This window comes from Acanthopagrus latus, chromosome 14 (genome assembly GCF_904848185.1).
Source record: "Acanthopagrus latus isolate v.2019 chromosome 14, fAcaLat1.1, whole genome shotgun sequence".
NCBI lineage: Eukaryota > Metazoa > Chordata > Actinopteri > Spariformes > Sparidae > Acanthopagrus > Acanthopagrus latus.
This window is the reverse complement of record NC_051052.1, coordinates 15959195-15983537: the sequence shown is the minus strand read 5'-3', so window position 1 is coordinate 15983537 and position 24343 is coordinate 15959195. Positions and strand designations below refer to the sequence as shown.

Here is a 24343-nt window from a genome sequence, read left to right as displayed (position 1 = left end):
GCTTTGTCAATTATTTTATTGATCATCAAAAACAAATATAAATGCTCATCACGAATTCCCAGTGATGTCTTCAAATTCCCTTTTTTGTCTAAGCAACAATCCAAAACCCAAAAACTCGTCATTAATGTCATCTGTGTATAAATGCTGCTGAGTGCTACATGTTCATAGATGTCTCAGGCTCTTTAGCATTCCACAGAGGTGGTTTTATTTTCTATTTATAATCACTTTTGATCTCCTCTAAATGTCTGAGCCCGGCAGCTCATTGTGGTCTCAAGATTTAAAACAGTGTGATGTATTAAAACGAATGCACTTCTACTATTCTGATACATCTCAAAATATAACTGGAAGTGTTGGAAGGACTGTCTATACACAGCTTTAATACAGTACTTGGGGGAGATTTGATGCGGTCTGATTAGGAACACAAGTGGAGGTTTGGCAGTGGTGCTGCTCATTTGACTTGTACAATATAACTTATAAATTATATATATATATTTTTTGTTGAGTTCTATTTGTAGTCATTTTAATCTCAACTGAGTGACAAAGAAAATGTGGTTTTTGGTCATATTTAAAGGACTCCTGCACAAAACCTTCAATCAGTAGGTCACAAACATGCAAAACAAATATCATAACTAATTATGTTTAAGTTATAAGGTGGGCACCACATGTCATTCTAATTCAGAACCATCATCAACATCATACTGCGGATGTGCACAAGACTACTCCAACGTAATATAACAGGAAATATTTTGGATTTGGGTGATTTTGTTCATCATAAACTATATAAATGTTGTGCATATTCTGCTTATTGCCATATATTGATACAGTGCACAGTTTAAATATTGTGTAATTGTTAAAATCCATCTAATTCTGAGCGAAAACAACAGATTATGGACAGGGGGAGAACCAGAGACAAACAGAGGCTTAATTGCTCCAATGACATGACTTTAATAACCGATAAAGAGATCATCTTTTCTCATTTTAAGTTACTGAACTGTGAAGAGCACTAACAGCTGTTTGAGAAAAACAAACTCTCTCTAAGCACAACAGTATCCTGCTGCTAGTGCAACATCTCATTGTGGGTAAGGCGCTATCTCTCTCTCCATTTAACTTCAATTGTTTTGTCTTAGTTAAACACAGCATAGCATGAACACAGGAAACAGTTAACTAGGCTGTTTTTTGCTAATTAAATCTGTCTACCATCTCATCTAAATCCCACGTATTAACACACTGTGTGTTATTTTTTGTAATACTTAACAAAAACAAGTATAAGTAAGCGTTTCTTTAAATGTTTCCGGTTGTGGTTAACTTCCGGGAATCTCAACTGGTTGCACGGCAACCGCAACAGCGGAAACGTATTTCCCAAAACTATTCAGTTAGCTAACATGTCAAAGGTTAATGGGCTAACAGGGGGAACATTGAGCAATTTAACGCTTAGTTGAGGTAAAAATGGCACAAAGTGTACTTTTAGAGCGACATGACTCCGATGTGGCTCATGTACCTGCGTGCTAATTAAGCGGAAGAGCTGTTAAAGAGCGGCTAATGAGCGGAACTGCGGACCAACTGGGCCAATGTTAAACATGCTAATCGTGTTCGTGGCCTCTCAGACTGGACAGCTTGAAAACCCACAGGTAACACACAACACTTCACACGTTTCCTTTATAAAGTTTATTTTGTCCCAAATTCAAGCAACACTCCACCGACAACTCCAACTCATACATTCAAAGACAAACCGTGTTTTCCTATATGTACATTTAACTGAAAAGGATCCTTATAAATACCATAAATAACAACAAAGGAATGGAATTAAATAAATAAATACTCTTTGGGACTGTTTTTTTTTCTTCTTATTTTAAAGGTTTGCTGGTGGTGCCCAGCACCTGTAAAATCACATAACCAGAGTTCAGATTCGATGTCAAGATGACTGCTCTTTAAAGGTTGTTTACCCTGTAGTAATATTCCTTCAAGTCATGAACTGGATCATACAAATACAGATACATTAACACAGCAAATACTGTAATTGTAGTAATCATAATTGCTATTTTAGGTTCAAAATCTATTAAACAACTTCAAATTTCCTATAGCCAAGTAAACTAAGGACTTTAAAATATAGGCAAAACTTAACCTTAGCTCTACTAAATGCCACTCTTAAGTATATTCGTGCATATATATTTGGGTTTAACAGAGGTAGGCTAAGATAGGCTTCTCTGAGATAATATGAAAGTCCCTTTTGAAAGGTGGGTTTCTCAGACCAGCTGTAAGAACCTCAATGAGAAGAGACCACTACGAAAAAACAAACAACAACAAAAAAAAAACCAACAACAGAAATTGATAAGTAATTGCATCCTTGCTCAAATAAATCATGTAGTTCTTCAGCGAGGAACAGTTTGTATGAATAATTCAGTCATATTTTACTGCCGTTTCTCATCAAAGCTACAGCCCAGTGTGAGTGCCAGCAAATAAAACTAATGGTAATGGATGGGGATGGTATATGGATTAAGATCACTCACCTTGGCACATAAAGACATTTTTAACTATGGTGAAATCCCTGTATCCACAAAAAGTGAAATATTCATGATAGATAAGATGACTCCAGGTAAAATGCACATCCCTTATGGATTCCACTCAAATCTGCAGGAGATGTACAAAAAAATGGTGTTTACACACTATAAATTGTGCAAAAGGGGCTGCAAGTCAAGTCTATGTTGTACATACAGTGTATAAACACTGCTTCTCTGAATGAGTGCTGACTAAACAAAGAATTATTTAGTCAGTGTGAAAAAAGGAACACATTGTGGAAGCCCATTTCTTCCAGTTAAAGACAAATTAATAGTTACCTAAGCTTGATGAAAAAAACATACTCCATGATAAGTTACATTAATAACATAAAAACTCAAAATTATGAGCTCATTAGTGAACACTATGAGATCAAATAGGCCTAATTAATGAAATGGTTTAGAATTCACGACAACTCATAATTAAGACTTTTTATATTTCATACATTTTAATAATTGTTCTGGTGCAACTGGGCTTCCACAGGACCTGGATGGTCTTCTTGTTTTTCAAAATAAAGGCTGATGTTAATGCTTCTTTCTCTCATATGATCACAAACTAAAAGTTAAACTCGGACTCACTCAGACTAAGGTAAATAAATCCGTGTCAGTAAACGTCAGCACTGAAATCACCCCATGGTCCCGGAGCTCCGAGGGCTGGCTGGGTTGAACGAGTGCACGTTCCAGGGGTCGTGGGTGGACGGAGCCAGCGGCGTCTCCCGGGACACGTTGCGCCCATCGTCTCCAGCCTCCACCTCCACCTCCAGGTCTGCGTCGTCCTCCGGCACGGCCCGGGAGTCCGAGCCCTCCTCGGTCTGACCCATGAAGACGTTGTGCGGGTCGGAGGGATCCACCACCTGGTTCCTCTTCTCCCTGTGCAGCAGGAGGCGCTCCAGCGGCACCGTGTTCTTCTTGGGCAGGAAGAGGGAGGTCTGCGGCACGTTCTGGCCCGCTGCGAACACCTGCCGGGAGCCTTCCAGGTTGAACAGGATGCCGGTCCGGCTGGAGTAGTACACGTCCCGGTTGTTCTCCAGAAGTCTGTGGTTGAACAGACAGTCGTCCCTGAGGCAGATAGGCTGAGAGAGGGAAGGAGAGAGGGAGAAAATCAGACTTAAGTATGAGACTACCCTGTTTTTTGAAAAAATGCTCGATGAAGAGATAATTTCCTCATCTTTCTAATGCACATCGATTTTCATCGATGAATCTGCTTTGGGAAATTAAAAGAACTTCGTCACTATAAAACTTTTGCATAAATCAATGTTTGAAAAACATATAGTTGCAATAGTTTTTGCGCGTAAAACTCAGAAAAAACGGTAGAAAACGTCGCCAATAGCTGTGCGTAAAACCCCACAGAGGTGCCAAACATAAAACCAAACGTTAAGGGGATGTATTTGGTTCAGAGTTACGGTAAGTCGAACTGACTTGTTAAAAAATAACTAAAGAATGGATGTTCATACATCTTGTGGTAGCAGTACGTCTGTGCGTAAAATGAAGAAAGTGTAGAAAAGATGCGTAATACCTTAAAAGCGTGCAAAGTTAGAGGACCTCTTATTCAAACGTTTATTATAAGGAATCTATTTAATGTATGGTAACAGTCAGTCGAAGTGAAAGTAAGTATTAGCTTACAGAGCTGAAAGGGTTGCCCTCCAAATCCATGCACAGGTAGCGGCTACTTTTGACGCCGAAGATGGCGATGCGCTCTCTTGTCTCAGCTTTCAGTAAAATCACACCTGCAGTAAAGAGAGGGAAATGACAGTGTGTTAAAGACAGAACTTCACAGTGCCACACTACACGGATGAATCAGTTGAAAAAGAGGAGAGCACGTCTTACTATATGAACTCCTGACGGTAGTTTTGCGCACAGTGCCATCTAATCTGATCTCCAAGTAGAAGTTGCTGAGGTCTGTGGACGTCTGCAGGTGGACGTATCTCCTCGGGTTCCCCCAGTTGGATCCAACCAACGGAGAAGGGTTCGCGGCTGTTTCCCCGAGAGGAAATTCCTGGAGGAGAGCGAGCAAGAGCGCCAGCACGGTGTCCCTCATCCTTAGTCTCCTGTTGACGTCCATCCTTCAGCAAACCGGTGGTTTCCACTGCGAGCTGCTGGAAGCTTTCAGATGCTCTGTTGTCCCAAAGTTTGGAGACAGATCCTATTTAAAGCCCCCCGAGTGCCACTCCTGCTCACATCCTTTGCGTAAAAAAAAGCAACTCGCCCCCAAAGCAGATGTGCGGGTTTACTGCAGCGGAAGGGCCACTTCCACCTCTGTCTGTTTATCCCGATGCTCTTGGTCAGACTGGACTCTTATTTTTGGTGACTTTTCTTGACTCATCCACCTTAAACATTATTCTAAGACTTGTTTCCCAATGGTCCAAAGTCCACCGCTTCTGGTTTTAGTTTGGACTGTAAACAGGGTGCATTGGGCAATTAATAAGCAAACAAACAAAAACAGAAAGAAAAACATAAAGTCAGAATCGTGTTGAAATGATTCGATTGAATAAGGATAAAATGAATAATAAGGATGTTCCGAACATTCTTAAATCGAGGTCTTAAAACTCGTGCAACTCCAGAATTATTTATTAGTAATTAATCAGTCATCATGTTATATATGTTACAGTTCTGTTTACCACAATGGACCAGACGTTTAGTCATAGTTTGATTCTGTTACTGCTGCTTTTACGCACCATCCAAACTCGACATTTTCACATTTTCTCCAGCAGAGGGAACCATTTCCTTATTTAGTACTTTTTGCTGTGCGGCTCTGGAAGTTTGACTGGCTTCACTATTTTTGGGTGCTGTAGTTTCAGCACAGGACACATTCAGATTGTACACCAGTGCAGAGATTACTACTGAAAGTTGAACCACAGAAACCTTTTCAACATTTTCCCTTAAGAATAAAATGCTTAATCCTCCAGGGAATTTAACTCACAACCCACTTACAATTGTAGAAAATCAAGATCAAGTTAAAGTAGCCAATTTTGTATTTACTCAAGTGCTGTACAGTTGTTTTTTGAGTAATACAACAAGCACCATTTTAAGATTAAATCAGTGGCTCCCAACCTTTTTGGCAAATGAATTATCAAATGAAATATCAGTGTGCCATGATTTCACAAGAAAAGTTAAGGGATTTATTATAATTTCCCAAAATTGTATATCCTGACAGACATGAAGGTTCACACAAAGTTTAGGATATATCTACTTTAATAACACTAATATAGCAGGATACCTTAGATAACAGTACAGACAGAATGATAACGCCAATCTTCAGAGCACAGTATATCTTAAAACCAGTATATCGCTGCAACTCTAATGAGTTGTTTGTAGTTGTATCTATTCTATGTTTGTGTCGCGATTAGGTACAATGCAGCTATGTCTAATATATTAGTAATAGATAAAATGACCCAAAGAATATTTTCCATTATTTCCCAACAAAGAAAGATGAATCATCTCATGACCCCTCAGATTTATTTTGTGACCCAACTCCAAGGTTGAGAGACACTTGACCAAACAAGTTAAAGGAGACTAAAAGATTAAATTAAAATGTGTCATTTTCTCATCAATGGAAAGTTGGTTTCCTGTTCCTGTTTCCTGGTCTACAAAACATTTCTGGCGCCCTGCAGCAAAACAGCATTGCAGCATTATCCTGAACAACTGAAGTAACCTGGGATCTGTTTTAAAAAGTAAAAAACAAATATAAAACATAAAATTGCTCCATACAGATTGTCTGGTATAATCCAAGTCACCAGAGGCCCGAGATCCGAAATTGATTTGAAAAGTTTATTTACAACCACGACAAGCTCATGCTAATGATTTTAGCGTAACGGCTACGGTCTCTTCAGATCATTTTAGAAGACTTGGATTACTCTGGATGAGCGGAAGGGAACCATGTTTTAATGTTTCGTTCAGTCCCCATCTGTTTCAGTTGTTTAGACGAATGCCGCCACGCTGTTTTGCTGCGAAGCTCCAGAAATGTTTTTTGGACTATGAAACTTCACTCGACTTTCCATCAGCATGAGGGGATTTTTCATTTTTGGTCACATGGTTCCTTTAATTTTCATCTCGAGAGCTGCAACAGGAAAAAAAGCTGCTTACTCATTGTTGCATCAGTTATTTATAATCAAATGATTTATTACTACAACAGTCAGAGGGGCCATTTTTCTGCTGAAGAATTACTGTAAATACTTTAAGTTAATTTTTCTGATAATACTTTTTACACTTTTACCTGATACAAGTGTCTGACTCAGTAGTTCTTAAACACTGCTTAATACACAATTAAATCAGAGTTCAAGACAGAAAGACACTGCCATCAACCAGTTAAAAAAAAAACTTTTATTATTATCTCCGGAATACAGTAGACTGCTGTGCACAGCACATACGTACAAAAATAAAAGGAAAAAACTTTAATATTCTTACTTAGCATTGTCTGTTTTCAGAAACAAAAAACTGAAGTTTGTTTCGTCTTCATTTACAGTCATCAGCAAACTAAAACTAAGGCAGAGGGTGAGGTATATGAGAACAGAGATGAGAGGAATAGAGCAGGAGTTTAAGGAAACAAACACATGTAGCACACACCCCTTATTAAGCTCGGGGCTCGGGCAGGCTGATAGAACATTAAACATAAAAATAAGATTCCTCACCTTGAATTAATTTAAATTTGATCTATGCTAAGTGGAAAGCAAAGAGATGACGGATAAATCTGGATAACATTTTTTTGGTCAAAGCTGAAAGGTGAGATTTTTTTTTCCTTTAGACACACACCTTCACTCTTTTGGGATCCAAAAGCACGAGCAACTCCCTTCTTTACCCTTCTCACTCGCTTCTGATCAAGATATTGCTAACAAGGTGCTGCTGGAGACGTCACACATTTTGACTTGTGAGGCAGGCACCAGAAGTGCTCATTGCCGCTCACCTCCCTCAGCGTAAAATGCTGACACCGTGGATTTTGTTTGCTTTTTAAACCAAAAAATTATGATTTTTCTCCCTAGAAGAAATGTACATCAGTGCTTTTTCATGCAGCCTCATCGACAGCAGCAACAAGTCTTTTTGTTTGAGCTAAGCTCCTGACAAACAAAATGTCATGGGAACAAAAAAAAAAACAGAGGTTTATCTGTGCGAAAAAATACTGTTATGAATCGATATGTGCGTCATAGACGGTTGAGCAGCAGGTGATACTGAGACAGTATTTGGTGAGCGGTGTTTGGGGAAGCAGCAGCAGCAGCAGAGAGCTCGTCCTGAGGATGCCTCTGGTGCTGTCCTGCAGGAGACTCTGCGTGACTATGCTCCTCACACACTGCATTAACTCTGCAGATGTCCCCTCCCCAGAAATATCCCGACAGTAGTACTTGGAAAAGGGAGGGCACAGTGTGTTGTGGAGCTGCATTTTAAAGAGGTTGGACTCTAAATTCAGAAAAGAGGAGCAGGATTGTTGTAAAGAAATAGTGCAGATCATGAAGCGAAGGAATTCTGTGTGAGCCACTCTCGAGCCATCTGTTCGATTTAAAGCACAAGGTAAGGTGTTTCCTGTGTCGAAAGATACTTGAAATTCCTATTTCAGGGAAACAGTTCAACCCATATAGCTGACCAACCCGCCTGGCCAGTGGGGTTGGGGCCAAGGCTGGTCCATGACTCTGACCTTGAACTAAAAAAGGCTGAAAGGAGAGGAGGAAGCTCCTGGGTTACAGCTGGAATCCCAAGGTCCCTGCCTGCAGTGGGTGAGGGACAGGCAGAGATGGGCGATCGGGGGTGATAGAGCTCAAAGAAGGGTGGGGGGGCTTTCAGGTATGTGGGAGGCTGCCTGTCATCCTGGCATATCCACATTCCTGCAGGGGGTCTGACAAACAACAAAGAGAGCGGGCCGGCTCCCTCGCATACGTCTTTCCTGGATTTAAATAGTCCTGTTTCCTCTCTGAATGCAAGGACGGATGGAGGCTGACAGCAGAGAAAGATTCAGGGGTTTTGTTTTTTTTTCCAAGTAAACAGCTGCAGAAGTTAGCAGGTGGATGCACGCTGTAAGATTCACAGAAACCAAGCGAAGCAAGAAAAACATCCTTGGAACGAGAAACAAGATGCTAACAATATATCTGTCTGTTTAGGTTAATTATTTTATTTTGGGTTACTCCCGTAATAGGTTTACAAGCTTTAATGCTCCAACAGCACTGTATTCCTCCTGTCTGAAACGCTCCTGGCCCCACCCCCCAAATACCTAGTCTGCTCTGATTGGTCAGCTCACACACGCCTGAGCCAGCACCGATTACAACAACAGAGCAGCTGTTGGAGATAAGAGATGAACTCAAACAAAATAGGCCAAATATCTTTGCTGGATTACTCAAATGATTTTATCACATGTAAATTATTGACACAATATCAATATTTTAATTTCTAATATCATATAATATTGTGAGCATTGCAATACTGCGACACTGCTAGTCATGATATTAGTTAAAATTGTCATTAGTGATGTTGGTTGTCTTATTATAATTTTTTATGACAAAATGTTGAATTCCTATGTCTTGTAGAGGTTCTACTGATGATACATTTCATGACACGTGTCAATTATTTTCTCAATTAACCGACTTACTTGGTCTATAAAATATCCAAGATAACGTTTTCAAATGTTTTGTTTCTTCCACAACTTAAAGACATGCAGGTTACTGCCACAGAGAAGTGAAGAGCTCTGCTGCCATCTGGCCAGAGAATACATAAAGGGACTGAAGGATTACAAATAAAATAACTGTAACCTTGAAAATAACATTCATATTTCAGAAGCTGAAATCAGAAAATTTTGCCTTTTTAAAATTTGAAATTACTCAGTTGGTGATTCATTTAAAAGTTGACAACTATTCAATTACTCTTTTAATCTGTGTAGCTCTACTGTCCTGTCCCTTTTCAATAAATCGGTCTGTCCATCTGCTGTGACTGCTGAAACTAAAACCTAGTGGTAACAAAAGAATAAATGAATCAAAGTAAACCTCAACAATAAAGACACTTCTTACAGCGTGCATCCAGCCCACCAACTGCATTGTCCTTCACTCGGGGGCCACACGATTGACTTCTCCATAATTGCATTTAAAACTCCAGCCTGCTTCCAGCTCCCAACACCTCGCTGCCACTGCAGTGCTGCTGCAGAGCTCACAGACAAGTGGGACGAATTGGCCCGGGACACGAACAACCTCCACCAAACACGCAAAGATAAATGAAAAGAGACAAGAAACGTGGGGATGACTCTCACCGAAACATTTAGGCACCATCATCGATGGTTAACTGTGCAACCTGAACTCTTTTTGCCTCTTTCAGGCAACTGCGACAAAGCAGCGTTAAAAAGCTCCTGAATTCTTCTTTTTCATTTGCGACTATATTTACATCATTTTTCAGTGGTTTTCATGGACAGTAGACATCATTTTTCAGCAGCAGCTAAAGCTTTGCGATTCAAAAACGGCAACCTGCTTCAGTGCTGGAGCTCTGTCCGAGACCATGTGCAGGTGCATTTTCTAATGTGTGCTCGCAAATCTATCTGTTCAGTCCACACATCCAAACAAAAATGTCCTCCATGCTCAGATAGATAAATGTTCCACCCTGTTTATATGCTGGCGATGCCACACAGTCAAACTCATGGCCTCATGCCAGCCTCCATGGCTGACCGCTCTCTGGTCTCAACCACAGATTGTATATTACTTAATCGATCTAATTACAGAAAAGAAAATAAACCAGAGATAGTCAAACCCTCCCCCCCATCTGAGGCCCTCCCCGGAGTGTCAGCCCTATTTCTGACTCCAGTGGGTGTCTCTTACATGCAAGTTTAAGGGGGCCACAAGTGGGAACACCAAGGCACCTTTAAATCGTGCAGCAAAGGTAGTGCATTTAAGTTTTCCCCCCACTGCCGGACATCGATAATCGAGCAGGGAGCCATCAAGCGCTCAACGGTTTGAAAGAAACGATAAAACTTAGCAGATATTTGCGCAGAAGTCCATGCATCCCTTAATCTAGTAAAGTGGTTCTTTGAGGTAATAAAAAGTATTCATTTCACTCTTTAAAAGCACAGGATATAGCTCATCCTCCATCTCAAAAAAGGAAGTGACACGTAGTTCAGTTACAGCAAGCACCAAGGTAAAGTGAGACAGGCAACTCTCCCCGTCCATAAAAACAATAAGCAGCACAGAACATATAGAAAGATAGCTATCCAAATATACATATATATATAAACAGAATAAATATTTGTGTTTTCTCTCGCAGTCCATCGGTGTGTGTATCACGACTATGCGTTTCTGTGTTACCTGGAAGAACATCCACATGTGCAAATTAGTGAGTTATTGCCAGTTTCTCTCATAGCCGCGGGAGGAAATGTGTGACGGTCATGGCGGTGGTGGCCTTGTTGCCTCTCTTTACGCGGCCATGCTTGCTGAGGGCGATATAGAAGCCCTTGTAAACAAAAGACTCATAGGCGTTGTAGTTGTTGGGCAGCAAAGTCTCCTTGAACTTGCACTCTTCCCCAAAGACTCTCTGAAAAAGAGCGAGAGAGATAGAAAGAGGGGGTCAGTAAATCTCATGGCAGACACACGATGAAGATCACAACATATGCATGGTCTCCATGTGACCTTTACTTTGGCAGACAGCCTGCCTACAAAGCATGCTTTGAGGGAAACTGGAGGAGGTGGCATGTTGTTGCAAAAGAAATTTGAATGCGGATACCAGCCTCCGGCTTTTACTGCTGAACTATACATTAAAGGTTCACCCAGATATGAAAATCAAGTAGTTATCTGACTATGCTGTTGACAAGCTTGTAGAAGTTTTGTACGCTACAACACATTTCTGAAACTTCACAGCAAAACAGTGTGGCAGAATTCTCCTAAACAACTGAAGTAGATGGGGACTTCATATGTAAAAAGAAACCCACAAAAGATTTTTAAATAAATCAAAATCACAAATAAATAATTAAACATAAAGAGGCTCTTTACAGCTCTGATCCGGCTGATCCAAGACTCTGGAGGACCTCAAGATCCAGAATTGATTTAAAAAGACTTTATTTGAACCCTTTTATATGATGAAATGTTCACTGTCACCACTAAGCTTAATGTCAGCCATTCTGAGATGGGAGCACCAGCCAAACTGCAGGTCCCTGGTGTAAACAATGTCTTTCCAAATTAATTTGGGATCTTTGGGCTTCAGGACACTCAGGACAAGCTGTATGGGGCTATTTTAAAACAAAGTCCCCGTCTAGTTGTGTTGAGCTAATACGATACTAAAACTGTGCCTTATATTCCTCAGAGTAAAGTGCAGAAGGAACACATTTTTTATTCAACAAAATAAGCTTCAGCTTCTCAAATATTGATCAAACACAGTACTTAAATTGGGATTTAATCCATAATCTGTCATTAAAGAGTCAGAAAGGAAGGTAATGAACCTGAGCAAGTAGATAACGGTTCTTGCAATGCTCAACTTTAATAATGAGATACGTATGGAGGTGAGATGGCCAGCACTGCACACATAAAGCTGTTAGATCTTTTACTGTCACATTAAAATAGGTTTTACGAGCCACACATTGCTTTTTAATAAAGCTAAATCAACAGGACAGTTATGACCATTAAATAATATACCAAGTACTGCATGCACTGTATAATAAACAAACAAACGAACAAAAAAAACTCTGATACAAGTTCAAAAATCACGGAAACATTCTGTAAAAAATACTGTTACAGTCCAAGTTTAAAAAGGTGTCTGACGGTGTAATTTTTCAATATTTTCAAACATGCATTAATACAAAACTTAATTTGGTTGCAACAACAACAACAGTCACTTCTGGTTAGAAAACTGTCCGTTGATTTGCATTGGGTAGATAAGTGGAATCATGTTGGTCCGACTTATTTGACGTTCATTTCATGCACTATATTGCTACGTTAGCGTCTTTGCTATCTTCACAACAAGGACATCTCAGGCTTACTGCCAGTTTTGGGAAGACTCAAGCTGGCAATTTCTTTAATTCATAGATTAGTGTTGTTATTAATGACATATGAGAGCTTCAAACAGGCATTTTAGATGAGTTGGATGTACAAACTTCGAAAAAAGAAAATGTAATTGCATGTAAGCTAATGCGTGATGCTGAAGGTTTTCTACCCAGAAGTTGCTGTAAACAAACATTGGGATTTGGTCTGTCCTGTACTTTGTAAAACTTAGTGGTGAATACACAGATTCCAGCAGTGGAATCTAACTCACTACTTTTACTGACAACTTTGATTTTTTTACGTTTTAAAACAAGTCCCCATCTACTTCAGTTATTTAGGAGAACGCTGTTTTACTGTGAGGCTCCAGAAATGTCCTGTGGACGATGAAACTTCACCTGACTTTACCGACATGAGGCCGGCTAGATAACGACTGAATTCTCATTATGGGGTGAACTGAACTTTAATCCTTTAATTAGCTGAATCATGCCAGTTACAAGCTGTTAACAGTCATAGTATTTAGAGTCTGACCGATATATCAGTTGACCTATCACAGATTTATGTTTACATATATTAACAGACGTATTAATTGTCTGATATTAAAACTTTGAAAGACTATAAAGAAGCTTGTAATATGTAACTATTACATTCCAAGTTAGGTTTACTGTTTCATTTCACTTAAAATGTATCAGTCATAATTTGAAAGATCCTTCCTCCATTACAAATCTGTTACTGTTTTATTATACTGAGAGTAAAAAATGTAATCATTGATCATTCAGGCTGTACTTTGCTACAAAGTTGCTCTGTATGCTACTTTTTCTCTTTAAGAGGGAAATAACTGAGCTTTTTAATAGTGACTTTGCAGATTTTTAAATAAAAACCATGTGATCAGTTTTTAAAATATGACAAATTGTTAAAAAGATTATAAATGAATCAGTTACATGCTGCCTAGAGTCCCAGTATTCAAAACAATACACATTAATATCCACTCTGCTGCAAAAATGGGGAGTTTCACGCTTAGTGGATTACATTTCTGCAGTTTTTACTTGAGTAAAACTTGTAATAGAGTACTTTTCTCAGCGTGGCACTGCTACTTTTACTTGAGGGCGGGATGTGATTTTGCCTCCCGGGCCTCTGTGCTGCTATGGGACTCCTTGGTGCGCACTGTAAAAACCCCCCTATCATCAGAGCATATTAATAACACAACAGCGCTCATAAACGCAGGGATGCAGCAGCTCCATGAACTCATCTTACACTGCGCGCTGTGTGTGTGTGTGTGTGTGTGTGTGTGTGTGTGTGTGTGTGTGTGTGTCGTACCGTTCCGTATAACCTTCCCCTGCTGTTCATTGCGACAAACAGCTCGCTCCTCACTCCGAACAGGCTGATCACTCCTCGGTCCACGGCGGAGATCTCTATCAGACCTGATTGGGGGGGCAAGCACACGCACACACACGCACACACACACAGTTAAAACACAGCAGAGACCAGGAGAGTCACTGCGAGGTCCACTGGCCTCTGCAGCAGTGATGGGTGTAACCTTGCAGGTGCATTGCGACTGGATGATGCTCTCTTTGGAATAATCACCTCAACATTATATATGTGTGTGTGAGAGAGAGAGATAGATAGTGTGTGTCTCTGTGTGTGTGTGTGTGTGTGTGTGTGTGTGTGTGTGTGTGTGTGTGTCCTGCTGCAGGGGTAAAAATAAGTGAGCGTCTAAACTGGCTCCAAGCATTCATGTCATGTTTTTGGCTTCGCGCTGCACGGATGTGAGGAACACTCAGCACACTGTTTTTGCTCTGGGAAACTTTCAACCACGCCGACGCCTCTTATTAAATATCATGCAAGACGAGTGAGCCGCCTCAACTTTTGCACAGCGCTGCCCTGCGCATTGGGTTACGCTCTTTTTTCGGGTCCAGCGCTTTTTTTATTTTTTTTTTTTATTTTATTTGAATACCCCCCACCCCCCCTCTGTCTTCCTCGCCCGGATGCGACTCACTGTATTGGTTCTCATTGTGTGCACCGCTTATCCTGCCGTCCGGGAGCACCTGCAGGTGAAACCCAATGCCCACGTTGCAGTACAGCCGTCGCACTCTTTTGATGCCCTGCAAATAGTCACTCTCCCAGTTCAGCTCCGATTTCCCCCCGCTTATCCCCAGATAGGAGCGGGAGAACAGCGTCTCCCACTTCTTCTCCAGCAAAGTCGCATTAGTCCTGCTCGGGAACGGGTAAGACGAGGCGATCCCCCACAGAGAAGTCCACAGTACAATCACTGCCGGCAGCGTCCAGTGCGTCCTGGACATGCTGTAGAGGCACCTTTGCGCAATGGCCATCCGGTTCACCTTTGGGGCACGTGGTCAAAGTTACCTGCCCTAGAAATGCAACTCTTCTGATGTGTTGTCCTTTGGCATGGTGGTGGTGAAGGCTTGTTTCGGGATCAAGGCAGATCAAGGCCCCATAGCCCGAGGTGTGAGCAGCGGCGGCGGCGGCAGCAGCAGCAGGAGGTGGAGGAGAGGGACGGAGCGCGGCGGAGCTTGAATTGGTGCCGGTGGCGATGATCATCTTTCGCCGCTCCGCGCCTCTGTACAGGCAACGCTGGCCGTGGAGGGGAACACCACTCACCGCAAAACCAGCTCACCTTGCCCGACTCTCACATCCTAAAATGACATCACTGTGACTTCACCGCTACACCCCCCCATCAAAAGTAGGAGATGGGAGGAGGAGGAGGAGGAGGAGGAGGAGGAGAGAAAAAGAGAGAGAGGGAGAGAGTTGCAGGACCCCAGCAGCAGCAGTTCTGATGGGAATGATGGGGGGTACTGCACCTTCAACATCAGCGGCAAACAAGCCGGTAAGAAAGAGGAGAAGCGCTTCCTGTGGTGTTTTCAAAATAAAATCACGAGCAGCGACTGTGACGCAACACTTCCTTTTTTTACACCCCTGCAAAGGTCACGGTAGGTAGGTGGTAACATATTTGAAGTGTCTTTCAGCCTACAGTAATTACCTCCATCGTGATTGAATGGTAACAATCTGCCATTTTCTATGAAGCAGTTAATAAATAGTCGGTTGTTTCTTTAACACTGGCGATTGTGCCATCTTAATTTCCAACTTGTATGACTAAACTTCCCCTCAGCAGACCTCTAAGATGGAATGAGTTGTCGCAGCTCAATTTCCAACCAGTTAATGACTAACATCTGCTGATCGTGCCAGCTACCCATCCAGCAAAACTTCCCCTCCGCAGGCCAAAAAGTTGAGTTGAAATTGAGAAAATGTTTCACAGTCGAACAGAAACTGGTGTAATTTGTGATGAGAAGCACAAACTAACCTTACTCAACAAACTTTAACGGTTTAAAGGTACAGTTCACCCCAAGCGACAAAACCTTTCTGGAGGTTCACGGCGATACAGCGCTGCAGCATTCTCCTAAACATCTGAAATAGATGAGGACTTGTTGAGAGCTAATCTAAGTGTCTGGAAGCCCAGAGATCCTAATTCAATTTTTAGAAAAGATGTTATTTACGCTGTCAACACCGTCAAGCTTGTGCACCAGCTTCCAACAGGGTCTACACTATTGGTTTTAGCTTACCAGCTGCAGAGAAGATTTCTGCTTTAGAAAGGGTGTAAATAACTTAAATACAAAAATAAGTTATTTAAATTCACGATTTTTGGGTGAACTTCTTCCTTTAAGTTGTTCTTTTTTGTTGTTTTTTTTACACTAATAAATTACCTACCAGTATGTATCCTGGAAAATTATCACAATATATGTACTCGATCGATTAAAGTCAAAGAATTGTTAGTTGTGAGGCTGTTTACCTTTATTTTGAAGGTTATCTAACCTATTTTCTTAGTCTTCCTCTGGCTAATTGTGGCTGACCTGATGCAGCTCTTCTTCACATGGGAGACCTGCAGGAAGGAGGGGAGGGAGAGTGTGTGTGTGTGTGCGTGTGTGTGTGTGTGTGTACGTGTGTGACTTTCATTGGCGTTGAGCAATCATGGGATGGATGGATGGATACTGTGTCCAGAACCCAAATCGGGACGGTGGTCATATGTCCTGGCAGCCTGCTGCCTTATTTAGAAGGAAGGTGTAAAAACAGTCACAGGAGAGCGAATGGCGATCCTGTCTGACACTTCCTTAGCTGTTTGTTCAGGAAGTTTACATAACCAGATATTTCGCCTGGTCAGATTGCGCGTTATTATTGTAAGTAACACACTCTGCAACTAACAGAATAATATACCCTGCATGAATCGAATACGTGACATGGTTTTGGTTATTGCATCGAGGTCAGGTCCAGAAATAAAGTGGTGAAGGAAATGTGCACTTGGTATCACAAAAAGGCAAAAATCTCTGTTCCACTTTAAAAAAAATGTACACATTTGTGCTTTATGTCCAAGTTGACATGTCCAATCCCATGCTATACTATTTTTCCCTCATAAATATTTCACATAATTATAACATGAATATTTCTAAAAATGTGGTTAAAATGTTGTGCAAATGAAACTAAATCTGAGCTGAGTGCAGCGGGTTCACCCGTCTTTACATCCCTGTTTGCATCCCGTCCTGCAGGGTGCTGGTAGGAGATGAAGGCTCGGGGGAATTCCAAACGCGTCACACAGCACCAGGCTCTGGGGCCCCGAGGTGCTCTAGGCTGCCAGGGAGCCTCAGGCCCACCTTAGCAACCGCAGAGGCCTTGTTGCCGATAAACAGCAGTGGCAAGACAACCCACGACGGAAAAACAACAAACAAACAAAACATTTCATACAGTACGTTCACATTACTACATGGAAAATAAATGTTTGTAGTGAATGCATGAATGTATTTACTGTTACTTACTGCTCTTTTTAAAAACACTACTATGGTAGAATTCAATACCCTCAATATTGATACGACGGTATACCTTGTAATCATTTGCATTCACAGAGAATATATACATCTACTCCACTGCATGTATCTGACAGATGCAGCTACTTGCTGATCATATTTCACTTACAAATCATCAGTTTGTGTAATATATTTCTATAGAAGTAGCTTCAATTAGATCTCCCTTAACTTGCTGCAACAGATATACACATAAATATTAATGCATCAGTAGAAACAATCTCTCAACATGGTATATAATCATATAACACTCAGCATTATGAATTCCTTTACTTTTGATACTTTATTTCGGAGATAATACGTCTGATTTAAAATATAATATGTAGATGTTCCGCATTAAAATGTCTAAATACAACTACACCTCAGTTATATGTTTGGTCAAGTTGTGTTCTTACATTATTCCACATAATAAACATGTAAATGTTTAAACCCGGAAAAAGAGAGAGAGAAGTTGGCAAGCCAGACTAAACTTGACATGAATAACACTGTAAAACATTATTTCGTCTTTTTGCCAAAGTCAAGTCAGATAAGCCATAAACTAGGTCAACTCTCAGTGAATTCAGCACTCTCTTTCCCCCCCCTCTACTCTCTGTAACCTTATGTTCATGAGGTAGATTTTACATACAGCTGCAGTCAACACTTACGTACATAAACGTCCAACATCGGAGATCACCTCTGCAGACCCCTGCAGCAGTAAAGATGAAACACAGTAAAGTACAGTAATCTCTTAGCCCTCCTCCCGATGGTAAACGGCCTCGGATCAGAGCAGAATCTGAGGGGTGTTTATTCCTTCAGAAGGTCTGGCTCCCTCTGGTCTTCTGTTTTGTGTAAATGGCTGCAGAAGTTACATATTGTATGTACTTTACTTGTCCCAGATTGACATGTAGTATTGCTAATTCTTAGTGACAGGTTTGAAATACCTTAAAAAGTACTGGATAGACTGCTGACTTTAAAAAAAAGACATTCATTCTCCCCAGAGGATGGATCCCTCCAAAGACTTTCTTGATCCTCTGACCTTTGATTTATCACACTGACATCTGCAATATTGAGCAAAATGCATTAAAAACCTTTAAACAGATTGATGTTAAGTTTTCTGTGGACAGCTCTGTTCCCCTCAGACTGACCTCAACTGTCTTGACAAAGAAAATCAGGACTTTTTAGTCACACTGGAGCAGACAGACTGAACCACATCGGTGAGCAAATTAATGAGACAGCCTCTTGATTTGCTGTGTAAGCACATGGCTATGCAATCCAAGGCAACTAACAGCCTGAATAGACAAAACTACTGGTTTATTGACAGAGTGTAACTTCAATCAATGGAGAGTGGGTGGTGAGACGGTGCTGAGCCCTTGAGATTAATTCTGCTAATACTGTCGTACTGGCATGACGCTGAGGCTGCTATTTTAGTAACAACACCTTTCTGGAATGCAAAAATCAGGAGTAAATGCATTTTGGCTTATCTTTAAATATTAAATTGATTAATATGCTGATTGTTTTTTGGTCCATTTAAATATCAGAAAGTAGTGAAAGAAGCCCACAACCACAATCCATTGTGACGTCTTTGCACGCTCTCCCTTTTATCCGACCTGCAGCCTAAAGACCTAAAGATATTCAAGTGACAATATTTTCAAGCAGTCACATTTTAATAGCTGGAGCTATCATATACATGAAAGCATGTCTTAAAGAGGTACCATAGTAATTTAATGTTGCACTTCCATAATGTTGTGGGGGCTCACAAGAGACAGATCTGAACAAGAATGGTCACATTTGAGGCAGTAGAGGTCAAGATCTCCTGCCTTTAAGAAGCATAGTATGTGTCCAAATCACACAATCCTACATTTCCCATAATGCAACTCAATTGTGTCTTTAATTACAACCTTCCTGTCTCTTCAAGACTCTCTTCTTTCAAATATCTACTTGCAGTTTGTGCTTTTTGATTAGAAATGCACGTCTGGAGTGCAAAGTCAAACAACTCTGATGACATCAGCATGACATCATCAGTTTCAGTAGCAGTACTCTTTGTGACAAGCAAACTGAATTTCATGCGCAAAAACATTGACGTTCTCCTTTAAACTGCTAATCAATTATTAAAATAGCTGCAGATTTTTTATTGATCTGTGAAGCGATTAATTAACTTACGGTTGCAGCTCTGCACTGAAGAAAGAGAGAATCAAGCTACAAACCCTGACTAACATCAACAACTGCATCTGAGTCACAGTGGAGCAACAAGCGGACAGAGGGAGCTAGATGGAAAATTGCCCGCATAACACTGCAAATTGATTTTGCCTACAGACTTGACTTGAATACATCAGAGCTAAAGAAGAAGAGCAGAAACTTGAGCAAGAGAAAAGTGTCTGTAGTTTACTATTGTCAGGTCAGCTGTCTTTGTTGCCATTATGGGATCTATTTAGTGCACTCACACACACACACATCAATCAGAAAGCGCCTCAGAGGGAATAGCCATACAAACAGCTTTTGTGCATATTACCGAGGTGTAAGTAACTGGATACAGGAGGACGCAAAGCTCTTTCAATTACTGTTTTATTAACGTGGGGTTTAAAAGACGATATTGAAACAACAGCTGGGGGGACCCAGAGATGGAGGGGGATTTCTCTGGAATGACATCAGAATCGCTGGCATAGACAAGCAATAATACTCAGTCCAACCAAAGCTGCACAGACCTCCACAGAGAGACACTGGGTTACCATGTGAATATCACAGTTAATACAGTATTTATATTATTAATAAACAATATTTACATATACAAATGCCTTGAGCAGTCATAAGCAGTGTTGCACACTGAGGTACGGACATTTTTTAATGTGGAACTACAGAGGAAAGTTAAAAAAGGCTCAGCTTTATTCCTCAAGAAACTGAGGCACAGAATTGTTAACTACTTTTCACTGCAATGGATGTAGGAGTGAATGATACAGCATAGATAAATGACTGCAGTGCCAGTCAGTGCTGCACAGACCCCAGTCATTTTTTCTTGCCTTTCTAGCCTGGATAACTGGATCAAAACGTAGAAACTCAGGGAATACCGGCCAAGTCACTGTCAAAAAGAAATTTAGTATAACATTAGATGGCAAAAATACACCACTGTGTCGTCATGTCAGTTGTTTGTGGAAAACGCAATGTTATCTGCAGCAGCAACTTTTCAGACTAGCTAAGTAACCATCGTGAGATGACAAGGAAGTTGTCAATACCTTTGCCGTTCATAAAGGGGTTTAACTCTCCATTTGCAAGGGCAGTGCTGTCTCAGCTTTAATAATTTCTGTTCACCAAATTTTCCCTCGGGTTAGACGAGTTGCCCTGATCAGCTTTGTATTTAACACAAGATGCACCATATGATACTATAAATTTGAACTTGGATTGCCAACGTAATTCGGTCGGTACCCTTAAAAGTATTCAGTCCCAAGCGTGAGATACAACACAGCATGTAAAGGCATCTCTAAGGCACATTTCATGGCAATCCATTCAATAGTTGTGGTAACCTGTTACACAAAACCGTATGTTAGCGCTGGTTCAAAAAACTCACCAAAGCAATTCTTATCTTTTGAAACCATTGAAGTGCCAATGCCAATTTATCTAGTAGATGTTTATATATTTCCCTGGAAATTTGACAACTTTGACCCTCTAGTGGCGTTAAAGAAAAAGTCAGGGGATCAGCAAAGTCCTAGTCCTCATCCTCTGAGGACTATGAATATCTGTAGCAAATTTCATGGCAATCCAGCCAGTAGTTGTTGAGATATTTCAGCCTGGACCAAAAGTGTCGGACACACTGACGACAGCCCGACATTGACATCCATGGAGCCAGCATGCTTAGCATGACTAAAAATCCACTTCCATGCCAACAATACTTTTGCATGACATGAGATATTATATTCACTGCTGTGTGAGGCAACTCTGACGCGTCCCAAAGACTGTGACTTAATCCAGATTCAACATTTCTCACATCATGTACCATTCAATCCTCAGTACTCAGCCACTAAACTGATATGAAATCCTTTGCTCAAGTGAAAAAACTTTACATTATCGAGCAGATCGCAGCAAAGTGGTCATCGATCGAAACCAATTGGATTTCAATCCGAGGGAGTCTGGGCTTGTAAAATAGTAACGGTACTGCCCTGGAAGGAGCTTTGGGTTCAGATTTTTTGCTGAATCAGCTTATGTATAATTCAACAACCAACAACTGCACAACAGCGTTGTGCTCTTCCACTGCTGCTTTGTAAATCTGTGACAAAGAGAGTCGCAGCAAATCCACCGGGAGCGAAATACTAACTGACATGCCGTCTTACTAGAACATATGCAGGAGGTGAATATATACTGCTTCTTTCACTATTATTGTGTCAGAGAGAAGACAAAGAGCTGCCTGTCAGAAGGGAGTGTTCCCAGTAAAAATATCTTTTCAAGGGTAAAGCTGTGCACCTTGCAGAGAAAGATGTGCCTGCTGCTAAATTGGGCGTAGAGTGACTAAGGGGAAAAGAAGCAAGGCAGAGGTGACTTTTACACTGATTACAAATGCCAACCAGTGACACAGCAATTTTCATGTTCATGTCAGTAAGATATACTGTATATTATAACGAAAACAAATACCCATCTGCCATCGGGATTGTTTGAATGACTGTCAGCAAGGCTTCCATTGATAGTAATGCTACCTTTAAATAAAAACAAAAACAGTGAATGAATACCTCTAGGGCTGAAATAAGAAGCGCAAAAGTACCAAAGACCGCGGTGCCTCAGATGGCCAACGTCGATGAAAAAAATGTTTACAGCCTGATACAAAAAATGGTTTTGTTCTCTGTACCTACTTCCATCGCTTGTGACAGCTGTGCAGGGAGAACATTTTTGTTCTTTTGCAAATAAATATCTGTTTATTAAGTCACTATCTATCACCGAATGAGGTAACACAATGACGATTGAGCCTATGACCCACTGATGAAAGCTCTTACATTTGCAGCGGCCAGAGAGAGTAGGTGGTTCACACTGGTCGTAACAGTTTTGTTTGTCCTGGTCTCTGCTAGTGTTGGGAGTAAACGGTTAACGTTACTGTTAATGGTCATGGCCGAACAAACAAAGAAAAGATAACAGGAATGAATGGAATTAAATGTTATGGAGACTTGGCAAAGCTCCCAACTGCCAACTGACTGACATCAGACAGGAAACAGTGGATCTCTGAGAAGCACTGAGGTCCACAAAATATACGGCAGTTAGACGGCGTCAGGTACTGCAAAGATGCCAATTTTCAGAGACCTATGTGAGATGTCACAGTCAAATCACATCAAAATCAAATCAGTTTTATTTATATAGCCCAAAGAAATAATTTCTGTTGCTTTTTAAACTACTTTGTCAGCATAAGAACTAATTTGCGATGGACAGAAATACTGTGGATTGTCTAAATATTATTTTTGGCAGCAACGATGCAAAATATAATGCTATAATACCTGTGATGCTAAACTTCTCTCATGGGATAAATCAAATTTGAAGACTAACTGAGGTTTTTAGCCAAAAATGATCACTCCTGTGTTTGAAGACATCACAGATAGAGAAAAAATGCTTGAACTTGTAAAAGCCAATGATAGCCGTGCACTCTGAAGGATAGTGAATGCCTCCCGTGATGCCTATTGATCTCCATTTAAGCCCAGTAATCACGGTGCACCCCTGGAGAACTGAGAGGCGTGAAAACGTCTGTTTAACAAGATGTGAGCAAACAGTTTTTTGAGCCTTACATGGTGAGTTGTTACCCTGAAGCGTGCGATCTAGGCAGAGATGCTGACTCACAAAATCCTGAGTATGTTTTGCAGAGCATTCATCTCTATTTGTCATCCAAGTCCCAAGGATCAGATTTAAAGCCTGTTGCTTCAGGTCTACGAAGACCATTAGAGCAATAACACCTGCCAACAAACCCATTACGTCAGATTAATTACTGTGGTCAAGTAGAGCAAAAATTTGCTGAGAGATTTACTTGAGTATTAAGCTTTAAGCTTTAAGGCGACGCTCTCCTTGCAAGCGTCGCTAATTTTCTTTGACGTCTTCCACTTAAAATAACAAATCTGTCTTGTTCTTTCTCTCCACTGAACCACATATCAGGTATGGGACCGCTGACGCTAATGTTTCATCAGTGCGACATCCTCGCCATAACTGGCTCCTTCGAGGCAAAAACTGTCCGACTTACTTGGGGCCACGAGGAAAGCTCTGTTTACGTGGCTGCCATGCTTAAAGTCAGACAGTTTGGTTTATGGCCGCAGGAAGAGATAGAGATCAGAGGAGGTGTCAGCTGCTGAGTCGGCAGCCGATTCCCCCTGGCTCCTCTTCCCTCTCTCCCAGGAACCCAACACCGAGCCTGGCCACCAGGGCCGAGCAGGAGAATGTGAGGAATTCTCTCAACACATTTGCTCACTGCTTTGCACGTTCTCACCCCTTTGGGATGTAAAGAGTGCCGCCGGCCCCGAGGATGCGACCACCTTGCTCCACAGTGAGTGAACGCGAGGGTGGGCGAGAGGCGGCAATGAGCGGAGGATCAAGGCAATTTGGCTGATGGGAAGAGGAGAGCGTCAGGAATGGCACACTGCTGAGAGAGTGAGTCATCCTGGACTGAGCTGCTGTCATTGGGCCAGCACAACAAAGATCAGATCATTTATTTTTGTCACGGCCCCTGCTGGATGAAATCTAAACCCCCAAGGAGTTGATCAAAGGTTCTGGCATGCCGCCTGTCCTGGAGAGCAGCTAATAAATATGATCCAGAAGAATCAGTGGCAGTCTGTGGTTTATCTAGACCAGCCTTCTTAAGAGTCTACAGCCTCTTTGACACATGCAGTCTAAACCTGAAAGGCTCAGGAACATGTGAATAGGAGCAATATTCCAAGAAATCTGTACCACCAATTTTTCACGTGAAGATCTAGTAACATTTTGGGGAAAAATGCTAGTATGGCTGTGTTGTGGAAGAAAGCAGTATCATAGCAGGGAGAAGCAGGTAAAAAAGAAGCTTTCACACGAAGCA

General features: G+C 41.2%; 2 protein-coding genes and 1 long non-coding RNA gene across 3 annotated transcripts; 1 reads left to right on the top strand and 2 right to left on the bottom strand.

Moving 5' to 3' along the window:
- Nucleotides 1–1292: 1292 nt before the first annotated feature.
- On the top strand, nt 1293–24084 carry LOC119032427. The gene is made up of 3 exons (XR_005078889.1): nt 1293–1628; nt 17032–17228; nt 23434–24084. It is a non-coding gene; the product is annotated as an uncharacterized LOC119032427 (long non-coding RNA).
- On the bottom strand, nt 1635–5310 carry fgf23 (fibroblast growth factor 23). Its single transcript, XM_037121576.1, has 4 exons — nt 4380–5310; nt 4176–4279; nt 3132–3625; nt 1635–2628 (listed from the first exon to the last, which is right to left on the bottom strand). Exons 1-3 carry the CDS (start codon nt 4612–4614, stop codon nt 3179–3181), a joined length of 786 nt encoding a protein of 261 aa, XP_036977471.1. The 5' UTR covers nt 4615–5310; the 3' UTR covers nt 1635–2628; nt 3132–3178.
- LOC119032426 (fibroblast growth factor 4B-like) lies at nt 10557–16172 on the bottom strand. The gene is made up of 3 exons (XM_037121577.1): nt 14472–16172; nt 13793–13896; nt 10557–11039 (listed from the first exon to the last, which is right to left on the bottom strand). Exons 1-3 carry the CDS (start codon nt 14803–14805, stop codon nt 10863–10865), a joined length of 615 nt encoding a protein of 204 aa, XP_036977472.1. The 5' UTR covers nt 14806–16172; the 3' UTR covers nt 10557–10862.
- Nucleotides 24085–24343: the final 259 nt, after the last annotated feature.

Excerpts from the sequence above, each read along its gene's own strand:
- fgf23 (XM_037121576.1), bottom strand. The coding sequence starts at position 4,614 with ATGGACGTCAACAGGAGACTAAGGATGAGGGACACCGTGCTGGCGCTC. Across the intron at positions 4,280-4,379 it reads TACCGTCAGGAGTTCATATA|GTGTGATTTTACTGAAAGCT; the intron begins GTAAGACGTGCT and ends TCTTTACTGCAG. Across the intron at positions 3,626-4,175 it reads AGGGCAACCCTTTCAGCTCT|CCTATCTGCCTCAGGGACGA; the intron begins GTAAGCTAATAC and ends TCCCTCTCTCAG.
- LOC119032426 (XM_037121577.1), bottom strand. The coding sequence starts at position 14,805 with ATGGCCATTGCGCAAAGGTGCCTCTACAGCATGTCCAGGACGCACTGG. Across the intron at positions 13,897-14,471 it reads ACACAATGAGAACCAATACA|GTCTGATAGAGATCTCCGCC; the intron begins GTGAGTCGCATC and ends CCCCCCAATCAG. Across the intron at positions 11,040-13,792 it reads GGGGAAGGTTATACGGAACG|AGAGTCTTTGGGGAAGAGTG; the intron begins GTACGACACACA and ends GCTCTTTTTCAG.